At 47.6% G+C, this 27,176-nt stretch overlaps 2 protein-coding genes and 1 long non-coding RNA gene across 5 annotated transcripts in view; 1 reads left to right on the top strand and 2 right to left on the bottom strand.

The window, feature by feature from the left end:
* Positions 1-20,585, bottom strand: part of GATAD2A (GATA zinc finger domain containing 2A) — a 102,641-nt gene extending 82,056 nt beyond the window's left edge. Inside the window, exon 1 of one of the 2 annotated variants that reach the window (XM_047835285.1) lies at positions 20,239-20,585. The gene's annotated coding sequence lies outside the window, so the exon portion shown is untranslated. Of the gene's footprint in view, positions 1-5,368; positions 5,488-20,238 lie in introns of those variants that run through there. The other variant, XM_047835294.1, reaches the window with a different exon arrangement.
* LOC125152847 (uncharacterized) lies at positions 5,909-18,381 on the top strand. 2 transcript variants are annotated; one of them, XR_007147341.1, is made up of 3 exons: positions 5,909-6,057; positions 8,047-8,219; positions 17,589-18,381. It is a non-coding gene; the product is annotated as an uncharacterized LOC125152847 (long non-coding RNA). The 2 variants fall into 2 exon arrangements; XR_007147340.1 differs by having other exon boundaries at positions 5,909-6,125.
* A 5,619-nt stretch (positions 20,586-26,204) lies between the features above and the next one.
* On the bottom strand, positions 26,205-26,360 carry LOC125152841 (60S ribosomal protein L39-like). Its single transcript, XM_047835362.1, has one exon. It carries the CDS (start codon positions 26,358-26,360, stop codon positions 26,205-26,207), a length of 156 nt encoding a protein of 51 aa, XP_047691318.1.
* Positions 26,361-27,176: the final 816 nt, after the last annotated feature.

Below are 27,176 nucleotides of genomic sequence, written 5' to 3'. Positions count from 1 at the left end.
AACAGCTCAGAGTCTGGAGCCTGCTTCAGATTCTGTGTCTCCCTCTCTCCCTGCCCCTCCCCTGCTCTCTCTCTCAAAAATACACATTAAAAAAAAAAAAAAAAAAAAAAGATTCAGCAGCTTTTCCTGCCCACAGGTCCTGTCCCTATGCTTTAATAAAATCACCCTTTTGCACCAAAAAAACCCCTATATGTATATATTCTTCAACCTTCAACAAGTAGAGACTTTCTCACTGCCTCTACCCTCTCCCTAACCACTGCCACTGCCACCCACCCCCAGCTGCAGCTTTTAAGGCCAAGCAGCCTCAAAGGCCTACCATCTCAAACCTACCCCAAAACACCTGAAAGCCCACTTTCAGGTACTGTCCATATCCTGTCAGCACATTCTATCTCAGATGTTGAAGGTCTCTCTGATTCTCAGACAGATACTGTCTTCAGTCCTTTCATATAAGGAACCAAGAAACAAGGCAGAAAGACCCCTGACAAACTTGCCTGGGAAATAGAGTTACCTTTCTGAAGATCAAGACAAAGTGGGTGCAGGGCACTGAGAAGCTCCACAGGCCCTTTTCCCTGACACCCTAGAGGGTTCCAGAGGATTCCCAGTCACTTCCTAAGGCTACCTGCAGGTATTCAATTAGAGTAAGTTCCTTTGTCTTCTTAAAGAATAACCTACATTTTCATCAGACAAAAAGAGGTCACAAATACAGCCTAGAAAACGAGAGGAGGGGCAATAAGCCCATGGTATGACATTCCTCTTGACTAAAAAGTCCTGGATCAACGTTTACCAGCATCTACAAGTATGCAGTATCTGTCCCCAGCTGGTACTTTTGTTTCTAAGAACACAGACTCACTACTTCTACTTTGCTGCCACCACTTCTGGTCCCCTGTCTCTTATCTCAACCTTCTTAACACGTGGCCTTCCTAATTCAATGCAAAGATACTAGTACATCACTGGAATAGCAACCTGAAGCCAGACTAACTCATCTTCTTAAAACAGCTCACAAAACTCAAGAGCATCCATTCTAACAACCAACCACACTAAGCAGGCAGCACAGTTCTGTGAGCCTCAAACTATGACATTGCCAACTTGTTCTTCTGGTTTTGCCACACTTCCAACCCAACAACTGTTACAAGGAAATCCCAGAGATGCTCTATTACCCCAAGACGACTACTCATAAAGACCTCACCTAATCACCTGTTTCATAATCTTTCCAGTTTTCTACAATGAGCATAAATTAACTCAATTATCAGGGGGAAAAAAGTCTAGGGAAAATAGCCTTGTTCATTCCATGTAATGGCACACATATATCACAAGTCTAAGCAAGTAGTTCTCCAGACAAGCATTTGAACTGCCCATGCTTTTAGAGGTTAGCACACCAACAGTCCGTAATTGAACTCCGTTACATTTTGGTTTCTGTTGAGAATTGACATGTCCAAGGCTCTGAGGGTTATTCTTAATTGTCCCCCATGAGAACAAACATCAGAAAATGCCAATATCTGGGGGGCCTAGCTGCTCAATTGATAGAACATGTTACTCTTGGCCTCAGGGTTCTGAGTTCGAGCCCCATGTTATGGGTAGAGGTTACTTAAATAAAATAGGGGTGTCTGGGTGGCTCAGTCAGTTAAGCATCTAACTCTTGATTTTAGCTCAGGTCATGATCTCACATCATGGTTGTGAGATCAAACCCTGCATCCAGCTCTGTGATAACAGGGAGGAACCTGCTTGGGATTCTCTCTCTCTGCCCCTCCCCTCTTCATGTGCTTGAGCTCTCACACTCACACACTCTCTCTCAAAATAAACATTTAAGATTTTTTTAATGTTTACTTATTTTTGAGAGAAAGAGAAAGAGTGCAAACACAGGCATGAGTGGGAGAGAGGCAAAGAGAGAAGGGAGACACAAAAACTGAAGCAGGCTGCAGGCTCTGAGCTGTCAGCACAGAGCCCAATGCAGGGCTCAAACCCATGAACTGCGAGATCATGACCCAAGCCAAAGTCAGACACTTAACCAACTGAGCCACTCAGGTGCCCCTAACCACGTAAAAATAAATAAAATAAATAGCTCTTTTAAAAAAAAGAAAGAGGGGCGCCTGGGTGGCGCAGTCGGTTAAGCGTCTGACTTCAGCCAGGTCACGATCTCGCGGTCCGTGAGTTCGAGCCCCACGTCAGGCTCTGGGCTGATGGCTCAGAGCCTGGAGCCTGTTTCAGATTCTGTGTCTCCCTCTCTCTCTGCCCCTCCCCTGTTCATGCTCTGTCTCTGTCCCAAAAATAAATAAAACGTTGAAAAAAAAATTTTTTTTTTAAATAAAAAAAAGAAAGAAAGAAAGAAAATGCTAGCATTTCAGAATGGCTTTGCTGCTTTCCCACCCATCAGAAGCATCCTTCAGTGGTCTGCTAAGGCCCAAGGAAGTCCTAGCTGTGAACCTCATCACACCAGTCCCTGCCTTGTCCTCTCTGAAAGGGGTCCCACTGCTCTCAAGGTAAATCCCAGACCCTCTTATGTCTCCATATCTCTCTGTTCCAACCACCCCAATCTTCCTTCAGTCTCACTCTACAAGAAATGCCATTCTTTTTCTCTTTACCTACTTAGCTCCCACTCATCCTCCAATCCCAGTTGGAGAAAGGCCCCCTTGAGTCTTGTTCACCAAGTCATGGTATCCTTTTCTCCTTGGCCCTTATAAATTTCCCCACGTTTATGAGATTAATTATGATTTCTCTCTCACTAATCTCATGGTAAACTCCACTGAGCAGGAATTCCTAGCACAGTGCCCGAGGCACAGTGTGCACTCCGATATTTATTGAATAAATCAATCCAGAAATCATTCCTTGCCATGCCAGAAATTCACAAAATAAATGATGCAAAACAAGTGAGAGCTACTAGAGAATTGAAAATTGGAGCTTTTAAAATGTGTTTTATTAGTCAAATAAATATTTCTTGGAGTGCCTGGCTGGTTCAATCAGTTGAGCACACAACTCTCGATCTCAGGGTCATGAGTTTGAGCCCCATGTTGGGCATAGAGATTACTTAAGAATAATGATTTTAAAAATATTTAATGCTTCTAATTTTTAAAATAATCACAAAGTACAGAGATACCAAAAAGGTTAAGGAGGAAAAACCCACTCCTAACCCTAATCCAGAGATTTTGTTGTTGACATTCTGATACAAATCCTTCCAGGATTTTTTCTACCAAAAGTAGCATTATTTCTTTCCTCACTACCAAAATATACAATTAGAGGATCTGCCAAATGATACTGCATTAATAGAGATGACTTGACATTAAAAAAAAAAAAAAAAAGTGATGTCATCTGAATAGAAATAACAATGCATCCAAATCGGTAATACAGGACCTATCCCAATTTCTACATCACATCCCAGATGAGAGGCAATCCTCTGTAAAAATCAGCTTCAGAATTTGTGGGGAGGAATAAGGGATGAAAAATCAAGAATGGGGGACTACATGAGGAAAGAATCTTGCAAAATGCTCTCAAAACCTCCGTTGTAAACTATTTTTTCTAGAAAAGGACCAACTTTTCTGAGTTGGAAGCTGAAGAAGCAAATGCAAAGGGGCAACTCTATGGCCTGGCTCCTTCAAGGCCAGCTGGTAACTCTGCTCTGAGGACAATGCTGGGCTACAATGGTGTCCCCAAGTCACAGGTCATCCCCCAACTCCCAGTAGAAGTGGACTGGAACCTGGACAAGTAAATGGCTTCTTGTTTTAGGAGGGCCCAGGAAATGTTCACACAGTGGATTGCAAACAGGAGCATTCCTGGACTCTGGTGCCCAAAACATCAGGCTCAGTCAAGCCCAGCTCTGCCCCTCCACCACTCAGCAGCCTCGGACAAGCAGCCTGGCCTCCAAGAGCTTCAGTTCCCTCACCCATGATGTAGGGATTATATCCTCCACCCCACTGGAGTGTTATGGGCATGGAAGATGTCTGTGCACAACAGGCACTCAAATCTGGGGATTGGTATGGTCTATCAGCCCTCCTCCACAGCTTGCTGTCAGGTGTAACATGCTACTAATCTTAGCATCCTTATCTGGTGCCAGCAAACATGATTTCACCTAATCTAACTTAAAAGAAAACTTGTAACCACTACCAGAAAGAAAAAGAACATCAAAGGACAGTCAGTACAGGTCTGAAGCAATTACACAGAAGGCTGTCTATCCCTCAGTTTCTGTGCTGCCACAGCCAGAAGGTGTCACTGTACGAAATGGACACACAGAACCAGTGACTTAACAAGCACTGTGTACTCAAGAAAACTGAAAGAAGTAAAAGGGTGAGGAAGAGAGAAAAAATTAAAGGCCCAAGTGACTCACCCGGACTTTGATCTAAAGAATCCAAAGCTCTCAAGATAAGGATGAACTACACAGCTAAAGACGCTGGGTCAAATACACAAAATTAAACAGCCCCTGCAAAGTTCCCAAGGCAGGGCAGAAACGCGCACCCAAGGTTGATATTCAGTTCCTAAGAGAGGGATCCCCATTCATTTCTGGGTCCCAAAGTGTGCACACACACCAGTGTCAATCACGTTCCGGGCTGGGGCCCTGCCCATAAGCCTCTCCTTGTTGAAGTGATCAATTCCGATTCTTGGCAATAATCCCTTTAAAAGGCCAGCTGCTGCTGTCTAGTCACCGATGCCGACCCATTCCAGGTGGGAAAAAAAGAAATCAATACAGCCACCGCCTAAATAGGGAGGCAAACTTAAAGTGTAGGTCCCTGTGACGGGCTCGAGCCCAGATGGGGAGGAAGGGTCCCCCGAACCCTGGGGTCAGGCAGTAAGGGCGCGAGCGGGTAGAGGGACGGCCCTGCAGGCGTGGGCGCGCGGGGACTCTTATTCTGACACGGGATCCTCCGCCGCCGCCGTCGCCGCCGCCGCGGGGTTCAGAGCAGCGGCCAGGCCCGCCCGGGACCCCCGCCCCCCGGCCTGGGACCCCCCGCCCCGCGCGTCCACGTGCCGTCCGCCCGCCGCCCCCTCCCCCGCCCGTCCCAGCCGCTCGCAAGCGACCCCTGGAGGCCCAGCCCCTCCTCCAGCCCCGGAGGAAGCGCAGAAGGAAGGGGGGCGACGCCGAGACTTTCCGGGACCCCCACCCGGCCCGGCCCCCACGTGCCTGGGCGGCGTCGGAGCGCGGAACTTTCCAGGGTAGCGCTAGGAAGACGCTCCCAGAATACAAGGAGTAGATACAACTCACTCGCTCGCGCTCACTTTTCTATGCTCACGCGGGGTCCCTCAGAGCCCAGTGACCCCCCTACCCTGCCCGACCCTCGCCGCCTCCGCCGCTTCGGGCTCCACCTCACGACCCCAGCCCCGACCCCAGCCCCGACCCCAGCCCCCGGCCCCTGCTCCCCGCCAAGTTTGGTCCAGAACTTACCGGGCCGCGGGCCGGCCGGGCCCTAGGGCAGCGCGCAGGTTCGCGGCGCCGTGGGGCCGGGGTCGCCTGCGGGTCCGGGCGGCCGAGGGGCCGGGGGCGCCGGGCCGCGCGCGCTTGCTCCGCCTGTGGGGCCGCCCGGGCCCGCGGCGCTCGCTCCGCCGGTCCGCCCTCCCGCCCGCGCCGCCGGCCAGATAATGCGCCCCTCGGCCGCACACATGGAGCCCGGCGCCGGCGTCACCGCCCGGGACATGCGCACCAGGTCAGCGCGCCCGGCCCGCGGCCCCCAAAACACCGGGGAGCTCTTAAAGGCGACGCCGCCCGCCCGCGCCTGGCTGGGCGGGGACAGATGGTCGGTGGGCGTGGCCTTATTGTAGGGGCGGGGCAATTATGAGGGGAGGGCGGGGCAAAGCAGGCCGGCACCGCCCCGGAAATACAGCCTCGGCCGACCGCGCTCCACGCGCCTCCCTACTTTGCCAGTTGGTTTCCCACGCGGGCTCCCCGCCCCCCCGCCCCCCCCCCCCCCGCGCCGAGTCCCAGCGCCTTCCGCAGGGCCGAGGGGTCGTCGCCAGCTCACCGGCAGCAGAGCCGGGCGGACCGCGCCCAGGGCTGACTCACAACGCGCTCACTGCTGACCTCGCTCAGGCTGAGCTACAAGACCTGGAGCAGCTCAGCTGCTTCCGAAAACGGAGGTTAGAGTGCCACCCCCGCGGGGGTCGTCGGCTAAACCATCACTTCTGTGAAGTGAAGAGAGTTCTAAGTAAGCTCCATACCCACCCACTTCAAGACACTTGAGGATGCCGGCTCTCCCTCTCCAGTTACCTCCCAATCGGCACCACCCCTACCCCGTGCCTCTGGGAGAAGGTGAACCCCCCCCCCCACACACACACACACAACACACACACCAAGACAGCAAATCTGCACCCTTCCTTTCTCTGTGACATAGAGGAAACACGGGAAACACAGTTTAACCTGAGAGAGAATGATGGGCTTTGGATATATTAAACTATATATAGGGAAACACAATTTCAATAGAAACACAAAATATCTAATATTACAAGAAGGCTCGCAATATTAAGACTGTTTTGAAGAATCAACAGAAAAGGCCCTTTTCATGTTCTTTTTCCAGAGTTAAAACAATTCGTGATAAGACACCTAGACTCCTGAATAGTGGCTTTTAATTTGTTTTATAACACATCTTAATACATATTCATACTACTGAAACAAGTTTTACCAAGTATACTTTCACTACTTGCAGTGTATTCTGATATTAACTATTCTATTTCATTTTTTAAGAGATTCAATGTAATTTCAACCCACCATTGGTCTTGCCTCCAAACCTGAAAAACAATGTAGAACAAGTTTTACAAATTGTTTTTCTGCTATATGCTACCCACAATAAGAAGTTCAAAAAAAAGCCCATTTTAATTGTGTTGAGTTTCACGCATAACTGGCAACTTTTTGTCCTTGATTCCACCCCCACCCCACTCCCCAAATCTTCCAACTGCTTAATGCAACATCTGGCACAACCTCCCCTGGGCCAAAAGCAAGCATTCCTCAAGCTAAAAATGATACAAAATACAAACTGTTGACCCCAAACGCCTTCCCTGACCCAATTTTGTCAGCAATTTGTTTTGCTACAAAGAATTTCAATTGTTCAAATTCAAAAATAGTCTTATTCTCAAACAGGTGACTTGGTATAGGAATGCAGGAACTCCCTGATCCCAGTGCAAGAATAGGTTAAAAGCAAATATCCAAATTTTCACTGTAATTCAGCAGCTGTATATTTTGAGAACTGCTTTACTGTAGGACCATTAATCAGATGATGTATATTAAAGCAATACAAGCAAAATATTACCTCACAGCTCCTCACCTGGGTCTTGATTAATGCCAACTTAATTAACTACAGACACAGCAAAGTGTGGTCAGGTGGGAGACCCAAGACTTGAGATAGATGTAGAGATTCCAGTGTCTGAGCTGGCAAGCCCTGTGTGAGTCACCAAGGTGACAACCACCCTATTTTAAAGAGAGAGGCATCAGCTGCAACATATTAATGACACACCCCTGTGGGCTGAGGTGTGCACTAGTGACAGGTGGGCTGCTCCAGAGGGCAGTGCCAACATCTCCAGCTGGGAAAGCAGGGGTGGGGGTAGGGTGAAGTAGTTAAAGCGTTTATTTTTGTGATAGAAAGAGAGGGGCCAGGTGTGTAGATGGAAAAAGCGACAGTAAATCCAGACCTGTTTAGAGTCCTCGAAGCTCAGGCAGGCAGCTCAGGCTGTTCAGACTAAAGACCTTGCTACCTCAATGCCTAGTGCTGGACTAAACGGCAAATAGTTCAGCTGGGTGATTATGAAATATGATGCAATCGCCTTTAGATTCCATTCTAAAGCTGAAGAAACTAATTAAAAGACATATAGGGCTAGAACCATGTTTTTCTCAGTTTCCCCTTGGCCATAAAAACAAGGCAGTCAATTAATACTGACAGATACCAGTTAATATAATACTTTTAAAAACACTTCTGTTCTAAAATAAAAAAACTTGTTATTTAAACAGAATTTTCTTACAAATTCATTTTAAATTTAATATCCTTCAAAGATCAGATCCTTACTAATAACAGCCAGGCTTCCTTCTGCCCTAACCACTGCAAAAATATTCTAATTATCTTTCTAATGTACTGTTAGATAAACTTCTACTAAATACCATCTGAGCCTATTCCTGCACAAAAGAGAGACTGAAGAAAAGAAATTTGGGCCAAATTCCATATTCCTGTCCTCTTTCATGGCAGAAAATTGGTCAAAGGCACCACAGTAGCATGAAACTGAAAAGGAGTAGCATCACCTACTGAATGTTTAAGGTACTGTATTTTTTTGTTTTTAATTGGGAGACTTCTTTAAAGTTTCTGGTGGAGGGGTGCCTGGGTGGCTCAGTAGGTTAAGCGTCAGACTCTTGATTTCGGCTTAAGTCATGATCTAACTGTTCATGAGTTCCAGCCCTGTCGGGCTCTGCACTGATAGTGCAGAGCCTGCTTGGGATTCTCTCTGCCCTCCCCCACCTCAAAATAAATAAATAAACATTAAAAAAAAAAAAGTTTCTGGGTGGACAAAATTCAAGATATCTTATGTGATAAACACTGATGGAGAAAAACTAAGAGACCACTCACCCCAAAGGTTTTGCAAGCACCATCCCCAGAAGTTCACAGGCTGGTGGCACAGAAAGAAGATTTCAGTGCAAAAAATGCATTCATAGGAAAGACAGGAATCACAGAGGAAGGGGCTACTGCCTGCCTGGGGAGGAATCAGGGAAATCTTTCTGGATGTGACATGTGGGCCAGTTCTTAACACATGGGACATCCCAGGCATCCAGAAGAGCAGAGGCAGAGGCCAGAGCTGGCCACACCTGGAGTGTGGGGCTTTGGAGACAGAAAGGGCTGAAAAGGGATGGATTCATTATCCTTTAAACTTTCTAGATGCCTGTCTCAAAACACAGAATGTATTGTCACTTAATTACTTAAATTTGCAGGCTAAGCAGACCTAGTTCTGTAGGCTTTAACCAATTTTGAGATTACTGCTATCAGTGACCCTAGGCTCCCACTTGTATTCTGAGTTCTCTAAAGAATAAACAGGTTGTTTATTCAAAAGTGTACCAAATCTCTTTTAAAGTATTTTATGAAAAGATCACTGACCGCTTTCCACACTTTGCATTTTTATAACTCAAGTCTAAAACTGTCTTCACTGAGTTTAGGGACAATCATAAGCACAATCTCTCAGGATTGTTTTATAGTTTCTTATTTCACCCTAAATTCACATTCACTTGGTGAGATTAGAATGCAATTTGTTGTGAAAGGGAAGGAACATTTCTATGTTAATGTGATTTCCTTAGTACTTTGATAGTTTTGGTACTTTTTTCAAGGACCAGAAAACAGTTAAAGGAACTATTACAGTGATGCTTTATGAAAAACAAGACACTCCCAGTGCATTATAACTGCTATAACAGGGGCGCCTGTGTGGCTCAGTCGGTTAAGTGTCTGACTTCGGCTCAGGTCATGACCTCACAGTCCCGTCCATGGGTTCGAGCCCCGCATCTGGCTCTGTGCCGACAGCTCAGAGCCTGGAGCCTGCTTCACATTCTGTGTCTCCCTCTCTCTCTGCCATTCCCCTGGCTCGCTCTCTCTCTCTCTCTCTCTCTCTCTCTCTCTCTCAAAAATAAATAAGCATTAAAAAATTTAAGTAACTGATACAACAAATGTCATTTTTTTTTTACTTTTATTTTTAAGTTTATTTATTTTGAAAGAGAGAGAGCGAGCATGTACGCACAAGCACGAGCGGATGAGGGGCAGAGAGAGAGAATCCCAAGCAGGCTTGCACTGTCAGAGCAGAGGCCAGCGAGGCAGAGCCAGATCCGGGGCTCAAACTCATGAACAGTGAGATAGAGACCTGAGCTGAAATTAAGAATTGGATGCTTAACTGACTGAGCCACCCAGGTGCCCCACAAATGTCCTTTTTTATTTTTTTTTAAATTTTTTTTCAACGTTTATTTATTTTTGGGGGGACAGAGAGAGACAGAGCATGAACGGGGGAGGGGCAGAGAGAGAGGGAGACACAGAATCAGAAACAGGCTCCAGGTTCTGAGCCATCAGCCCAGAGCCCGACGCGGGGCTCGAACTCACGTACAAATGTCCTTTTTTAAATCACAGCATTCTTACGCTAGATTAGGAGTTTGTGGGAGACATATCTGCACCTGTTTGCCTCATCCCTGTCATATATATGCTGAAAAGCTCTCTAAAACACAGCTCTCTAGAGACGGGCCACTTTGTCAGCATGTGTTTGTTTTGTTTTGAATGCTGTTTCTAACCGTTTCTAACCACAATTCCGTATACTTAGTGGCTGGGCAACATGGAGTTCAGGCTCCATCTGTACTTAGTCTCTGTGTGGCCATGAGGAAGTCCCAACACTACAGAGTTCTGCTTACAAATGCTCCCCTGAAGGGTTAAAAACAAACTGCTGGATGTATTACTGTGAACCCAGAAGTATATCTCCCACTCTGTCTTCACCTGCGTGTGTCACCAGTTGGCAAGGATTCTCTCTTTTGTGTCTATACGTGGCTTACAAAAAAAAATGCCCACCTATTTTAGCAATTTTAAGTCTTTGAAAAGTGAGTAAGTGAACTATGTTTTCTATGAATTAAAGAATTAAAAGGAAAAACATCTGGGGCGCCTGGGTGGTTCAGTAGGTTAAGCTTCTGACTTCGGCTCAGGTCATGATCTCACAATTCGTGAGTTCAAGTCCCGCACTGGGCTCTGTGCTTTCAGAGCCTGAAGCCTGCTTTGGATTATGTGTCTCCCTCTCTCTCTGCCCCTCCCTCGCTGTCTCTCTCTCAAAAATAAAATTTAAGGGGCGCCTGGGTGGCGCAGTCGGTTAAGCGTCCGACTTCAGCCAGGTCACGTTCTCGCGGTCCGTGAGTTCGAGCCCCGCGTCGGGCTCTGGGCTGATGGCTCAGAGCCTGGAGCCTGTTTCCGATTCTGTGTCTCCCTCTCTCTCTGCCCCTCCCCCGTTCGTGCTCTGTCTCTCTCTGTCCCAAAAATAAATAAACGTTGAAAAAAAAAATTAAAAAAAAAATAATAAAATAAAATTTAAAAAAAATTTTAAGGAAAAATCAAAAAGCTACCAGAAAAAAGAAAAAAAAAAGTTTATGTTAGTCTTAGGTCTAGAGATGAACCTATTCAAACGTATTTAGCAAAGAAAGAGTGTTAGTCATATCACTGGTCTGTTAATAAACATCCCATCCATGATTTAGACATGAAAAAAAATATTTTAACACTTGGTATCCAATTCATACCCCATTCCCTGATTGTTAAATAGCAGATCTTCCAACCTGACATAGGAAGGAGGTAAAACATTTTTCCCAAAAGTTTTCCTGACAGGATAGGTATCCCCCACCCTTTCCTACCCTGGTGTCTAGCATTTCCTATTAAAAATACAGAGGAGCAGGGGGCGGTGCCTGGGTGGCTCAGTTGGTTAAGCGTCCGTCGGCTCAGGTCATGATCTCATGGTTTGGTTTGTGGGTTCGAGCCCCTTGTCAGGCTCTGTGCTGACAGCTCGGAGCCTGGAGTCTGCTTCTGATTCTGTGTCTCCCTCTCTCTCTGCCCCTCCCCCACTCACACTCTGTCTCTTTTTCTAAGATAAATAAACATTAAAATATATATATACAGGGGATGGGTCTTTCTGGTTTTCTCCTTCACAGCTTGATAACAAAACACCCATGCCTTTTTGCATGCTGACTTGATCAGGCCTACATTTTACCAACTCCTTGTTTAACAGAAGAATAAGATATTTATTTCAAATTTAAGTCAAAAGTCAACCTTCAAAAGAGATACATTGAGAGATTAAATATAAACCTTGGAAGTTTCAGGGTGCCTGGGTGGTTCAGTTGGTTAAGCATCCAACTCTTTTTTTTTTTTTTTTTTAAGGTTTATTTATTCTTGAGAGAGAAAGAGAGACAGAGTGCGAGTAGGGGAGAGGCAAAGAGAGAGGGAGACACAGAATCTGAAGCAGGTTCTAGGCTCTGAGCTGTCAGCATAGAGCCTGATGTAGGGCTCAAACTCAGACTGCAAGATCATGACCTGAGCCGAAGTCAGTCATTTAACTGAGCCACCCAAGAACCCCTATCATCTGACTCTTGATTTTAGCTCAGGTCATGATCTCACAGTTCAGTTCATGAGATCGAGCCCCACATCCCCACACGGGCCTCTGGGCTGACAACACGGAGCCTGCTTGAGATCCTCTCTCTCCCTCTCTCTCTGTCCCTCCCCCATCAGCACACATGGGTACACGTGCCCTCTCTCTCCCACTCTCTCAAAGTAAATAAATAAACTTAAAAAAAAAAAAAAAAAAAAAAAACTTGAGGAGAGCCTGGGTGGCTCAGTGGATTGAGCATCTGACTTCAGCTCAGGTCATGATCTTGTGGTTTGCAAGTTCAAGCCCCAGAGCGGGCTCTGTGCTGACATCTCAGAGCCTAGAACCTGCTTCAGATTCTGTGTCTCCTCTCTCTGCCAGTTCCTCACTCGTACTCTGTCTCTCTCAAAAATAAATATTAAAAAAAATTTTTTAAATAAATAAATCAGTAACTTGAAAGTTTCCTAAGTATAAAACCTAAACCTTGAAAATGCCATGCAAGTTAAAAATTTGTTTTGCTGTGTTAAGAATTTTAGACCAGCTTAAATGATAACAATTCTCAAAAAAAAAAAAAAATAATAATAATAATAATTCAGAAGCAGCCCCCAAATCTGTTTTCTTGAAGCTCTTTAGGAGATTAAACTTCATGTAGACTACATACCAGTACAAAGAGAGTCCAGATGGTCTGATTTCACTGGACATCATTGATTTCTGATTGAAAATGTTTATTAAGAATTCAATTTAAATATTATTTTAATCTGAGTTCAATTTTGAATTGAACTTTCCTACTATGGACATTTTATAAAACTTTCTACACCTTTAAAGGTAAACTTTAGACTTTTCTTGCCAAAGGTGCTCAGTTCAAACTCTTGACTTTCCAATGTTCATAACCTCCTCAGGTCAAGAGAACTCACCTTTTTTTTTTTTTTTTACCTCCAGGTCCCTGCCCATGCCTATGCTGTTCTTCTCCCCAGAATGCCTAGCCACCTAACAAGTAGCTCTATCACCCTTCCTTTACCCACCCTCCAGTTTGAGCCCTTTTCCCAGTCACCCTATCCATGCTTCAGGAGGCACCGAAAGTCTATATAGTAAGTACACCAAAGTGATACACAGCAGCACAAAGCCATAGTGAACTGAGAGAACTCACTGGGAAAAAAATCAACCAATCTGGGAACCTCTAGATACCGGTCCTCAGCTGCACCCAGCTTGTGGCCCCAACATGGACTGATTTACTCTCAGACAGTATTAACTGGCATAAGTAGTTAGTTATCCAAACTTGAGTGCCAACTTTAAGAGGGCCATTCAGCTTTGATATGATTCCATAATAACTACCTTTATCGGGCGCCTACAACAATCCGGCCACCTGCTTCATGCTTACCATCCCTACCCCACAAATGAGGAAACTGAGACTCAAAGAAGTTAGGCCACTTGGAGTTAAACCACTTCCCTGAGGTCGCAGAGCCAGCAAGTGCCAGAATCTGGATACAAACCCAAGTCTTTCTGGCTCTAAAGTTTCTACTGCACAGAGGGTACTTTTACAAAGTAATAAAGACAAATAATAGTAAACCATTCTTCAAGAACACACTCTTGCAGAAGGACGTTGCTAATGTCTGTCTGCTTCCTTGAGTTCTATACACATCTCCAGAGCAGCCCTCTACAGGCAACCTCCTGCAGGGAACACTGTGATAATGCAACAGAAAACCATCCTGTTGGCTACCCTGCCAGATAGTCCTAAGTTTGTAGGTACATTAGCTGAGCCCCCAAAACTGCCAAGTGCAAGTCCACTGGTGGATCGCAGCTCTAACAAAGCAGCTTACCAAGAAAAAAAAAGTGAGAATTTGAATGTATTTTCTATACTCAAGTTGGGGCCCAAGAACTCTGCTGGAGGGCAAGGGAACAGGAAGTGAGGAGGGAGCAAGCATCCACTTCCCAAGGGCAGCAAAGCCCAGAGGTGGGAGCCTGGTCACATGCAGTTGCATTACTTGTCCACGCCCACTTCCGGCCAGAGCCTGCCTCTTCACCTCTAAGTCAATACTTTGAAGGAAAGCAAAACACTACCAGAAACTCTCCTTATAATCTCTCTCTCCTCTTGAAGCATGTGTCTTGAATGAATTTCCACCCCTGCTCTCCGGCTCCACCCCTCACAAACACACTTAAGAAAAGCATCTGTCACATAATTGACCTGTGTGGCTTAACATCAAATCTGACATCATGGAAAGGTTAAGGTTAGTGCTTCTCCAACCCCAGTATAAGAGGGAACCCTAGGGCAGAGGGAACTGTGCACCAACAACCTACTAATGCACAACAAAGTAGTCTATCTATTTGAAAGCTCACTACTCTTTCCCATACCATAAACAACAGTCAAGCACTCTGCTTGTCTGAATTTTCTTTTAAGATTTCAAACAAGGTGAGAGGGCTTTTAGAGCTGTTTATCTCTGTGCATAACATGCACTGCCATGAAGAAATGCCACAGGATTCCAAAAACACACTGCCACTGACTTCAAGAAAAGCGAAGCTGAAAATGCTCCTGCCAGTGACCATCCCAGATTCTCTTTTTTCTCAGATTATAGTCACAGTCATCCTGAATCAACTAGTGCCAACAGCCAACAATCACCCAGGAAAATGCCATGATTTTTGCCTCCTTTAAGATGGAGGAACAGAAGCAGAGTCCAGTGAGTAAATTAGAGTAGTAGTGAGGTTTCACTTCTAAACCTCCAAGAAACTCCACCCCAAACTCCCAACATCCAGGGATATTCCCAAAGAAGCTCTGCAATAGTCTTTCATTTGATTGTTTTCTTCTCTGTGACTGGGATTAAGTTCCTTGAGAGCTGACTTCATCTATCCTACTCACTGTTAGGCTGCCAGCACCCAGCATGGTAAACCTGGTGCAACGTCGTCACACAAACACTTACTGCTGGATTATTTGCTGATATAGGAAGTTACATGAGCCAAAATATTTAACACTATTTTTCAATCCAATTTAAGTTGCGTTAAAAAAAAAAAAAAATGCCCTGGGGCCCTGGGTGGCTCAGTGGGTTCGTGATCTTGCAGTCCATGGGTTCGGGCCCCGCGTCAGCCTCTGTGCAGACAGCTCGGAGCCTGGAGCCTGCTTCTGATTCTGTGTCTCCCTCTCTCTCTGCCCCTCCCCCACTCATGCTCTGTCTCTCAAAAGTGAATAAATGTTAAAAAAAAATTTTTTTTAATGCCCTACCTTATGGCCACACAAGAAAAGTCGTGTTTAGTTGAGTGCTCAAACTGTCCCTTATAGGCCAGTTTGAAGAGAGAAATTATTATCCTAACAATGCACCACAATAAACAAAAGCAGCCAGGCTACAGACAGGAAAAAGCCAAATTTAATACTAGAAATAAAAAATAACACCTTCCATGCATTTGGATGGAACAACTTCATACAGTAGTTATTTCCCAATTCCAGAAGAGGTCAGTCTCTTTCTTATCATTAAGATCCTACAGGGATTTAATGCCCCCAGTGCTGTCTCCAACAGGAAGGAAACCCTGACTTCCCTAGCTATTTCAGTAATATAAATCAACAGTTTATCGTCCAGAGTTAGAAGCTGGGCAGTATTGGGACCCATATGCCTTTTAGAGCTCCCCACCAACAGATAACCATGTTACATTACGTCTAATAAATGTACCTAGATCAATATCATTTCTAACTATCCAAGGGTTTTTACTGCTGTAAGGATCTTTCAAATTAAAAAAAAAAAAAAAGTTTAAAAAACTTCCTGTTAGATAAGAGAGTTGGTGGTGACGCCACCATCCACCAGAGTGAAGTCTGTGACACAAAAAGACACGGAACAATTTCAAAAGGGATAGTGAGCCCTTTAGGGTTATTTACTTTATTTTTTATATCTTAAAAATAATAAAGCTTTGTTCTTTTTTCTTTAATGGAATAACTGTCTTTAAAAGAATTAGGAGGGGGCACCTGCACCTGCGTGGCTCAGTCAGTTAGTTCGGCTCAGGTCATGATCTCATGGTTTGTGAGTTTGAGCCCCAAACTGGGCTCTCTGCTATCAGCAATGAGGAGCTGGCTTTGGACCATCTGTCCCCTTCTCTCTCTGCCCCTTCCCCCCTTGCACTCTCTCTCGCAAAAATAAAACATTTTTTAAAAAAATTTTTTAAAAAGAGAGAAATTTAAGATTGTTGGATTCTTTGCCTCAATAGCGAGGGAGGCAGAGGAAGGGAGAGAAGAAAGTAAAGAGGGGAAGAGGGAGGGAGAGGGAGTAATTTCAAAGGCAGGTGGGGAATCCTTCAAACCTGGGAGTAGCCCAGTGGAGGCCTAGCTCAGATTTTCACCCATTATTTCACCCATATTTGTGTGCCATCTGTCCCCACACTAGTAAGTGAAAAAGGCTAGGCCCAACTCTCTGGCCATGATTTCAGGGCTTTCAGTAATTGCTAAGAAAGAATCCTCCCCCACCCCCCAAAAAAGTGTCCTGCCCACCCCAGCCCCTACCTCCACCCCCACCCTAAGTTACCATCTTCCACAGCTCTCTAGATCCTGGGAGCTCAAGGTGAACTCTGATCTCCTCATGGGCACTAAGCCACACACTGGCCCTCTCAATGTACTATTATTATGGGACAGCAAATGCCTTTGTACATCACTTTCCCAGTCTTTTGTCCCCAAATCTGATCCATTACCCTAAAAGAACATTCTTCTTTCAAGGTTCTATTGTGTAAGAAGAAGAGATCACTCACCAGGTAACTGCTGTATATTGCTCACTCAAGCAGTCCCAAAATATGAATATGATCCTTTAGGTTTATAGTTCACCTATTTTTTTCTTCCCACAACTCTTAAAGTTCATTATAGTCTTCTACTTTGCCGACAGTCTAATTATAGTACATCTCCCTACTTGCCCTCCATTTACAAATTACCCCATTTTACAGAAGCAGAAGACAAGGCCAAATGCCTTCTACACAGCAAATGCCTGCTACGCAGCAAGTCCATCTCATAGCTGCTATCTGAACACAGAAAAATGCTACAAGACCCAGGGTGATAGTGGGTTTTGCAAGAAACATACCACATTTCTTTCTCTACGGGCATATTTAGCCTTGGCAGAATGTCAAAAGCTTCCTGGTCTGGAACCCTGATCTCATAAGCACAACAGACAACCTTTATTGCACACCAATCATGTGCTAGGTGCTATGCTGACTGCCTCCCCTTCATTCATTCATTCACTCATTCATTCATATGTCTATACTGACTGCCTCCCCTCAGATTCATTCATTCGTATGTCTAGGAAGCACTTCCCATCTGTGGACATCTTCACACACATTCATAGAGATGTGGCCCTCAAATATTTAGTAACGTGCTGATTTTGCATTTTAACTTGTGCAAGGCCACACAACTAGGAAGGACAGACCAAAACCTGAATCAGGTCCTTCTGGCTTCAAAGCTCCCCCTTCTCTTTCCAACACCCCATCCTGTTGGTCCTATGGGTTTCATTTAAAATAAATATGTGCCAGCTCTTCTCTGCCCTGTCTCAGGAAACCCTAACCCCCAAGCTCCCCACCATCCGTACCCTTCCCCTCAGGGCAGTGCCTGCAACTGACCAGGAAGAGGCAGTAAGAGAGCAACCAGGTCTGCAGCACCTTCCTGCCTGGACTTGACTACCCCAGGAGCAGAGGGCCCAGGAAACTCTCCAAGCGCTTCTCCACAGAAGAAAATAGCTCGAGTTGAAACTTGTGTCCACATGGTCCCCCGACGAATTTAGAACTCAAATTATAGCCTCGGCAGGAATCTTCACAAAGGACTCAAATTAAGCAAGACCCAGATGGAAACGAACAGGAGAAAGACAGCTTTAAGTCACACTGTAAAGTGAACTACAGTTCTAGCAGAGTCAGAGAGAAGAACTTGTTGAAACGCTAAACCAAACAGTTCAGCCTACATTTCAGAACTCCACTTCAAGAACATTCTCCCCCATGTTTTTAGCCTGAGACTTGTGCATGGACACGAAGTGGTTACAAGTTACTCAGGTTTCAAACTGAGTTCATTCCTGTCCTTTGGACCATCTCTCAATGCCAGCATTCATCTACTTGGGCTCCAGAGAGCTCGGCGTTTGGCAAAGCAGATAAAATTAGCTACTGGAGTGAATTTGGAATCCAGGGTGGGCCATTAAAAAAAGTACACATGAGATTTGTAAAAGCCATGTAAAAACTTCCTTTGGGCCAGGCTGAAGTTACCTAAAACTTAGAGAAATACTGTCCTTTGCCTCCCTTCCACCCTTCCTGGATCTAAGGTGACCCATTTCCTGCTTCTTGCCCTGCCTTTCAAACCAGAGTGGCCCACAAACCAGGGATCCTCTAGAGATCAAGGGGTGAATCAGAAGGCCCAAGGAGAGAGAAAACACAGCAGGAAGACCTGAAGGACTGTTTTTGCTTCTCCTTTTTTGTTTGGGGGCGGGAGTGGGGGGTGTGGGGAGGAGGGGGGAGTTATACTATGCAGAGGGAGGATTGAGGGATGGGACAGGAAATGGGTCAGTCTCACAGCCTGACAGTGTGATAATGGGGGAAAACGGGAGGACAACGCTCCAACCCTGTCCCTCCAGCCTTCACATGGGCCTCACAACACTGTGGTGGCCCAAGGCTCAAAATTAGAGCGAACCACGGTGGTCACCTGGCAAGCGGCTCCTGCTCCCCCTCAAATCTAGCAGGTCTCAGAAGGACAAGAGAAAACAACGCTTTTTGACTCTGTCTCCCAAATTCCTTTCCAGCCACAAAATTCTCCAGGTCCCTGGACGCTGAGGTAAAAGTTCAAAGAACTCCTCCTCCAATCTGGCAAGAAAGAAGACAAGAGGGGGCACATTTCTGGTCTCTCCTTCCAGAAAGGAGGAAGAGGGTGCCATAAACAGAAACAGGGGAGGCTTGGAGTTGGGGGATCCAAGGGAAATGAAGGAAGAGTTTCTCCCTTAGAGAATCAGGAGGGAAACCTCAGGAAAGGGGAAAATGTCCTCTGGCAAGTGGGAGGGGAAGGCCTCAGAATGCGGGGGCACCCATTCAGAGAAGTGAAAAAGTCCATGGTGTTTCCCACCAGCAGAAGTGATCTTGGAAAAGTGGAGGCACACTTAAGGGACGTGAGGATCCCCTAGGAATGGGGACATTAGGGGCAGAACCTCTGGAGGAGCCAGAGACCCTCAGAAAATTGTGGCTTCCATAGATTAATGGAGAACCCAAAAGAACACATTTTGGAAGAGGGGGGAACTCTTCCTCAGACAACTAAGGCTCCAGTCTGATGAATGGGCATCTCGGGGTAGTGGGGACCCCTCGGGAAAGAGGAGGCACTCGCTAAAAAGGAGGGGGTCGCATCAAGAATGGGAACAGTTCAGAAAAGTGGGGACCACCTCCAAGAAGGATTGTGACAGCAGCAACAGCAGCACCTCAGGCGGGGGAGGGACGCTTGGGAAAGGGATGTCACCAGCTGAAGTGGGGACCGAGAGCAGGGAGAGCGTCTCAGAAAGGCGGGGGGGGGGGGGGGGGGGGGACCCGTAGAAAGCGGGAGGCACCTTAGAAAAGCAAGGGCAAAAGGGGAACACGTCAGAGAAGAGGGCCAACAGCTCAGAGAAGCAGGGGCCTCCTCACAGACCATGGGAGGGGGGAGGGGCGGGGGGGGGTGGTCCCTGGAAAGGCAGGGAGGTCTGGGTCCCCCAGAGAAGTGGGAGTTCCCCTAGAATCAAGTCGTCTCCTGAGAGAAGCAAGGGTCCCCAGGGAATCAGGGGGCCCCGCAGAGACAGAACATCGCGTCGTCTCCTCAGAGAAGTTGCGGGGGGGGGGGGGGGGGAGGGGGGTTCTCAGAGGGGCGAGGGTCCCTCAGTGAAGCTGGCGGTTCCTCAAAGACATGGGGGAAGGAAGGCTCCCCCGCAGAGGCAGGGGGTCCCTCAGAAAAGTGGAACGTCCATCCGGGAAGAAGCGCTCCCCTCAGAAAAGTGGGGGTTCCTCAGAGGACTTGGCATTTCTCCGAGGGGTGGAGTATCTCAGAGAGGTGGAGCCCCTCAGAAAACGGGGGGGTCACTCAGAGAGATGGGGGTCCCTCAGAGAAGGGGGTCTCCCCTCAGAGAGGCGGGGTTCCCCTCAGACAAGGGGGTCCGCGCACCGGAGGCGGTCCCCTCAGAGAAGCGGAAGCCCCAGAGAAGCCCGGGGCACCGGAAGCCGGGGACCAGCCACCAGCGGCGCCGGCCCCTCACTCACCGAAGTTGCTCGGCGCCTCCGCGGGTGGCTGCTGGGCCCCGGGCGGCCTCGGGAGGCGGGGTCCGGTCCGGTCCGCTCAGGTCCCGCGGCGACGGCTCCCTCAGGTGGCGCCCGCGGCGGCGGCGGCGGCGGCGGCGGCGACAGGACGACAGACGGCCGACCGACCGACTGCGCGGGCGGCGCGGAGCGCGCTCGGGTGGCGGGGGTGCGCGTGCGCGCGCCGGGGCGCTGACCCCGGGCGGGAGGAGCCGCCGCGCCGCGCTCGGAGCCGCCGCTCGGTCTCGCCGCTCCTTCTCACACTGAAATTGCCCGCTTCGCAGCCCGGCTTCCCCGGTTGCTAGGCAGATTTCGCCTCGCACACTTCCGGGTTGAGGCGCGTCTCGTCGAGTGGCGGCGCCGCAGGCCAATGAGGTCCGGCCGAGGCTCTCGGGGTCCGCGCCCCACCGTGGGCGTGGCCAGCCTCACGACGGACAGTGCCGGACAGCCAATGAGTGCGCGAGCCGGCTGGCCCTCGGGATCGCGCCGGCGGCCTGGGCGGGCCCGAGGGGGTGGGACGGCGTGACTGACAGGCAACCTGCCAATGGGAGAGTGGAGCGGGCCTCAGGGCCAGTCGCTGTTTTTCGGGGGCGGGGCTTCGGCTTCGGGGCGGGAACGCCAAGAGGGGCGGGGACTTGGGGACGCGTCAATTCTTGGCCGGCTCGCTCGGACCCCGGAGGGCGTTTCGGCTGGGCCGCCCGGCGGCCGACAACTGGCTGGGCAGGGGGTTCCCCGCAGTGCTCAGCAGGGGCGCCCCACCCACAATGCACCGGAGAGGGCCTGGGCAGGGCGGGTGTGGGGCGGTTACGCCGGGCGGTGGGCGGGGCCGCGTGAGGCGCGCTCGGAGGAGACTGGACGACCAGTGGCTCGGCCTTGTTCCCGAGGGGATTCTTTCCCCCTCTGCGCTCTTTCCTGACAAGAGTTGTGGGTTCGACTTCTTCTGAGAAGAATCCTGGAAATTCTTGTCCTTGGCCCCCGTTCCGAAGAGAATCTTCAGAATTCGTTTGCTAGCCCCCATTCTGAGGAGAATCCAGGAATCTTGCTCCTGGCCCCTCTTCTAAAGAGAATCTTGGAGGTTCTTGCTCTGGCCCTCTTCTGAGAAAAGTTTTGGCGATTTTTGCCTTGCCGACTTTTCTGCCAGGATGAGGATGACTTTGTAGATTCGCGACCCCCAGCTCTGTTTTCTCAGAAAATGTGTCGAGGTTAGGGCCCTTGACCCTTTGACTGAAGGGAATTTGGGGCACTCGGCCCACTGCCTTTCTTGGACAGTATTTGGGGGGCATACTCTGCCTCTTTTCTGAGCACTACTCGGGGCCACCGCCCTCTCCCTCCCTGACCCTCATCTCTGAAGATAACTTGGGAAATTCCTCCCTTGTATGTCCACACACAGTCCACCCCCACCCCCCACCCCCACCGCCACGCACGCACCAGAGGAGAAATTTGCAACTTCAAGCACCTCTTTCTCCAGAGCGGAATTGCAGGAGATTTTTGCCCCCTCATCCCTTTCACTAAAGAAATGTCAGGCAGTTGTGCTCCCTGGGGTTTTTCTAAGCAGTGTCCTTGGTGCAGTAACCGTTCCCCTTTTCCTGAGAAATGTGACCATCAGACTCTTCTTTCCTAGAAAATTTTGGGGAATTAAATACTTCCTTTTTGGAAAAGCTACCCATTTAGCCCTCTTCTCTCTCTCTCTCTCTCTCTCTCTCTCTCTCTCTCTCTCTTTGAGAATATTTTTTCTGTGCTGCTCTTTTATTCTTTCCCAAGGGTCAAATTCGTGGCCATTCCTGATTCTGTCCCCTGTTGAGCTCTTTGGGCCATTTCCTTCTCTGCTGGGTGGGGCCCTTCCAGGAAGCATTCCTGCTTCCCACCCACCCCCCAGACAAAATTTATCAGTCACTCAAACTGCAGTGTTTGCACCCCTGCTGTAGCCTGTACCATGGCCCACCAGGCATCTTCCCGCTGTTAATCTGAACTCACTCGTTGGCTGATTTCCCCCTCAAAGAACCTATCTTTAGGGAACCTGGCTGGCTCGGTTGGTAGAGCATGCCAGTCTTGATCTCACGGTATTGAGTTCAAACCCACGTTGGGTATAGAGATCACTTAAAAATAAAATCTTTTAAAGAACCCAGCTTTGGGGCACCTGGCTGGCTCAGTCGGGAAAGCATGCAACTCTTGATCTCGGCGTCATGAGTTTGACGTCCCACTGTGGGTGTGGAGATTACTTACTTGTAAATAAACAACAACAACAACAAAGAACCCAGCTTTGCTCTTAGTAGACAACCAAAACGACCCTTGAATCAAAGGGGTGAAGAAGGCAGCAACGAGAAAGACCCACAAACACTGTGAGGAGTCAACATGGCAAACTCTGATCTCCCCCACGTTGTGCACACAAATGCGCAAGGTACCGAGATACCTGAATCATATATAGCGTGGAACTTGTGAGCCAAGATGAATGCAGTAAAGGGAAACAAGCCTGTCAGGCAAGACAGAATGTTGTACTAAAGATGTACCAAGATGTAGGAATGTGATTAAATGAGATAATGATGTAAAACTGTTTGTAAACCATGAAGCAGCAGTGGAAAGGATTATTGTGTGGACTGACATTCCTGAAAGAAAAGTAAAGGATAAATTCTGAGAGTCACAGGAATGGGTCTTGTGGAGCCTGATTCCCTGACTGAGCTCAGCCTGGACCCAAGTGGCAAGGGTGACAGAGTCCTTGGCTAGGGAAGGAAGTCACTGGAAACAAGATAATGTGTTCCCAGATCCCCTTGTTTGCACCTCTGTTGTAACAGTTCCCATATTCTGGAAGTGTCTGAGGCAGTCTGGGTGGACAATAAACACTCAGAACTTGGTGGCCAGCAGAGCTGCTGTTGAACCCCCAGGAGCTAGGCCAGTTACTTTCCTCAGCCATATCAGAAATGAGAGCGCCAGTCTCTAAAGGTCACCCTGAGGAGTGTGAGCTCAAAATGCCTTGTACCGTGCGTGGTGCCCAATAGGACTCAGGAGCTTTTCCTTTCATTCCAGCCACTAAGCAAGATGCTTCCTGAGAGCGGGGCTGCAGACTTATTCCTTTAAGTAACCCCTCAGTGTTATTATAGTTACTGAATTGAACTGGGATCAAAGAGCAGTTCAGCCTAGAAGGTAACTGTGACTTGTTCACCTCCCACTGCTACTTTATGGCCGGATCCTAAACGTGCATCGCCTTAATCTCACTTTGGGCCCATGTGCAGGAAAGGGGAGAAGAAGGGGGACCTATGAGTCCTTCTGTCAAGCAGAGACATGTTGAGAACCAAAAACTTCCTGAGCCTTACTTCTCTCTGAGGCAAGCTGTGAGAAGGTTCTGGATACAGGTCTAGTAAGAGCAAAGGGCAAGTGAGGGACCATAATCAGGGTCAAGGCCACCGAAATTAACTTTGTCAAAGGGAGATTGCAAATGAAGTAAGGTTATTTCAGCGAAATCTGGTGTGATTTCCAGACCAATCCTTAGAAATGTCAGGACCTAGGGGTGCCTGAGGGGCTCAGTCGGTTAAGCGTCCACCTTCAGCTCGGGTCTTGATCTCGTAATCCGTGAGCTCAAGCCCCACATCAGGCTCTGTGCTGACAGCTCGGAGCCTGGAGCCTGCTTTGGATTCTGTGTCTCCCTTTCTCTCTCTGCCCCTCCCCCACTCATTCTCTCTGTCTCTGTCTCTCTCTCAAAAATAATAAATAAACATTAAAAAAATTTTTTTAAATGTCAGGGCCTATAATTATGTTTCACCTTTTTATTTTAAGAATGTACAGAATTTCTTTACTCTCTGGAAAAAGGCATTGCCTAGAGGCAGAGATGTTGGATTAAGGGATGTCCGTGAAGTCTGGAATCCTAAACGTAAAACGAAAACCTCATTTGGCTGGAAAATTGTATCCTGGAAGAGCCCAAGGCAAATGGACATTGATCAGAGGGAGCGAAATGCCCCACCAAAATGGATGACGTGAGCACAGCTTCTGACATAAAAAATGGAGAGAACATGTGATCCATACCAAGGATGGCTTTCCTTTCCACAGTGGTAACAGCGATTACATCTCTCTGCCTTGGATTGCATCTCTCTGCATCAAGGCGTGTCCCTTCCTAGGTCTGGGAAATCATGTGGGCAAACTGGCTAAGTGACATTCACATCCAAATAGGGAAACAGGAAGTGAGCCAGGTGACTTCACAGGCAGCAAGGAAGGCAGGGCCTCAGTGGTAGTTAGAAAAATGAGGGCCTGGTGGTGCCAGCCTACAGAGACCCCCTATTGGTGTCATGGTCTCGGACAAGGTAGAGTGGCCGCTAACAATGAAGAATGACAGCTGGTTAATTCCAGTGGGAAGGGACCTAAGCGCAAATGTTAAAGTCCTCTGATGGCACTCGATGACAGTGGCAGTTCAGGTGCCCAGAGCAAAGTGCCCTTCCATTATTGCCTTCTAAGATTGTTGGACTGCAAAATCCATTTGGGTTTGCCAAGCACTATGAGGTTCACATATGTGAGTTGTTAATCTACTGAAACCTACATCCTTTAGCAGATCCATTGGAATTCACCTTGGCTCTCCCAGGGAAAAGATGATAAAAAGTCAGTGTCTGGTTCCAGAGAGAAATAGACACTACCAATTCAAGAGGTTGACCTGTCACCCTCCTGCTTCCCAAGAGAAAGTCAGGTAGCACCTGAACTATCCAGGCTAGAAAATCTGGAATTAAGTCCAGATGGAGCCCAGGAGCCCTTTCTGCCTGGCTTTTTTAGTCTCTAGATCAAAAACCTGGACTCTAGTAACAAATCTTACCTGATTCTTATTGACGTAATTAAATGGGATTAGTGATAACCCTTTGCTGAAGCAAAAAGTATTGTCTACACCTACATGCCTACAGCCTAGAAGACTACTAACCCAAAAGGGTAACTTTCCCAACCAGGAATCAAAGTATTTCTGAGCAGGAGCAAGTTCATTTTAGACATGTGTGGCCACTTTGCATGCAAAGGGAGAAGCCAACTGCTGTGCTAGATGGAAAAGAGTTGCTTTACTGCCACCAGTGGAGAATTCCCCTTGAGGTTCTGCGGAATCTGAAGGCCTTTAGCATCCCAGACAAGCAGTTACATCTGAGCCTAAAACCCAGGTCAGGGGTTTCACTCGGCTGCATTTCAGAGCCTTCCCTTAACCTCTCTCTTCCTTGAGACAAAACAGTCCTGCGCCCTAGAACTGAAGTGACTCCCTGTCTGCCTCCAAGTGGCACGCATATCACACCTGTAGACCTGGCCTAAATGCTTTCATTCCCTTGCCATTCCTTCCTCCTGTCAGGCTGGTATCTAATCCTGCCACTAAAACCCTTCTCTCAAATTACTGAGAAGTCAGTGATTCCCCTCTTCTTGGTCCGCCTTTTCGCCAACCTCCAGCGTCTAGAGGACACTCCGAACTCCTTGAAATGTCTTTCATGGCTTCTGGGGACCTTGCCTCTTCTGGTCTCCTGCTCAGTCTTCGTGCCAATTTACCTGGAAATTCTGCCAGGCTGCTCCTGTCTTGCTACTCCTCTGTGCCCTCTGTGTTTCTTCAGAGAACGAATCCCTTTGAGGAGTGGAACTCTTAGGAGCTCCCAGATGTGTATTTCCAGTCAGCTTGACTTCCTATCTAGGATCTCCTTCCTTTCTACATGGGATGTGACTCAACCCCAACATCTGAACGTGTTCCAGACAAAATTTGATGTCTTTCTCTTTGATCCATTCTCCATTCTGTTTTTTCCCCCCAAACAAAAGTTCTCATATATTTATTACCGAACCAACCTACTAGTGCAGAAGCGCAAAGAGGAAAAACATTATTTTCCTAATAAAAACATGTCCACCTGCCCAGAAAGAGTAGTGACCTTTTCAAATGACATGGTAAGATGTTAGTGACCTTGAGACAGTATAACGATGTGTGCCGTCTCACAAGTGACTTATAGATTCAGTTTGGTTCTTCTCCAATGTCTCTTCTTAGAGTTATACCTGATTTTATCACTAATTGTCATCGAAACCCACTTGGGAATGGGATGAGTCTGCTTTTGTTTCTCAACCAGGAATCCCTTGATCCTGAAAGTCATGTAAGAAGACATGGCGAGGCACAGAGTCAATTACACACACCATAATGGCAGAGAAAAGGGAGAGGGAGCCCTATCCTTTAAGCTAGTTAGCCTTTATCACTCTTTTCTTTTGCACTAACATCACTTTCCAGTGTCCTAGGCTGAAAGCTCTTAAATCTCTGGAGAGTTCTTTTTTTATTTTAAATTTACTTATTTATTTTGAGAGAGAGACAGAGAGAGTGGGTGGGGGAGAGGCAGAGAGGGAGAGAGAGACTCCGAAACAGGCTCCAGGCTCCGAGCTGTCAGCACAGAGCCTGACGCGGGGCTCGAACCCACGGACCGCGAGATCGTGACCTGAGCCGGAGTCGGCCGCTCAACCGACTGAGCCATCCAGGCGCCCCCCCCCCAAAACTTCCATTTTTAAGGAGGCTGGTATTGTATTGCTTTTGTGATTAAGAAGAAGATGTTTCTGAAACTTTCAGCACCGAAGGTTGAATCTTAGCTTGGCATTCAAAGTCCTCCTGTGGCCCTCCCTTCACTCCAGTTTCTCCCTGGGATGCGTCATTCTGGAATGATGCCTCACAGCAGTATCACCTTATCCACACCTTTTCCGTGGTTTCAGTTACTCGTGGGCTAATGATGGTCTGGACGTAGACGATCCTCCTTCTGAGGTATTGTCAGAAGGTCAACAGTAACCCAATGCTGTGTCACAGCCCCTACGTCCTTCACCTCACTTCATCTCATTGTGTATGAATTTTATCGTCTCACATCATCACAAGAGGAAGGGTTAAGTACAATACAATAAAATATTTTGAGAGAATGTGAAAGAGGCGCCACATTCACTTAACT

This window comes from Prionailurus viverrinus, chromosome A2 (genome assembly GCF_022837055.1).
Source record: "Prionailurus viverrinus isolate Anna chromosome A2, UM_Priviv_1.0, whole genome shotgun sequence".
NCBI lineage: Eukaryota > Metazoa > Chordata > Mammalia > Carnivora > Felidae > Prionailurus > Prionailurus viverrinus.
The sequence above is the reverse complement of the archived record's forward strand: the minus strand, read 5'-3'. Positions and strand labels throughout refer to the sequence as shown.

What these genes read in the sequence shown, in the direction of transcription:
- LOC125152841 (XM_047835362.1), bottom strand. Translation starts at nt 26,360, where the DNA reads ATGTCTTCTTACATGACTTTCAGGATCAAGGGATTCCTGGTTGAGAAA.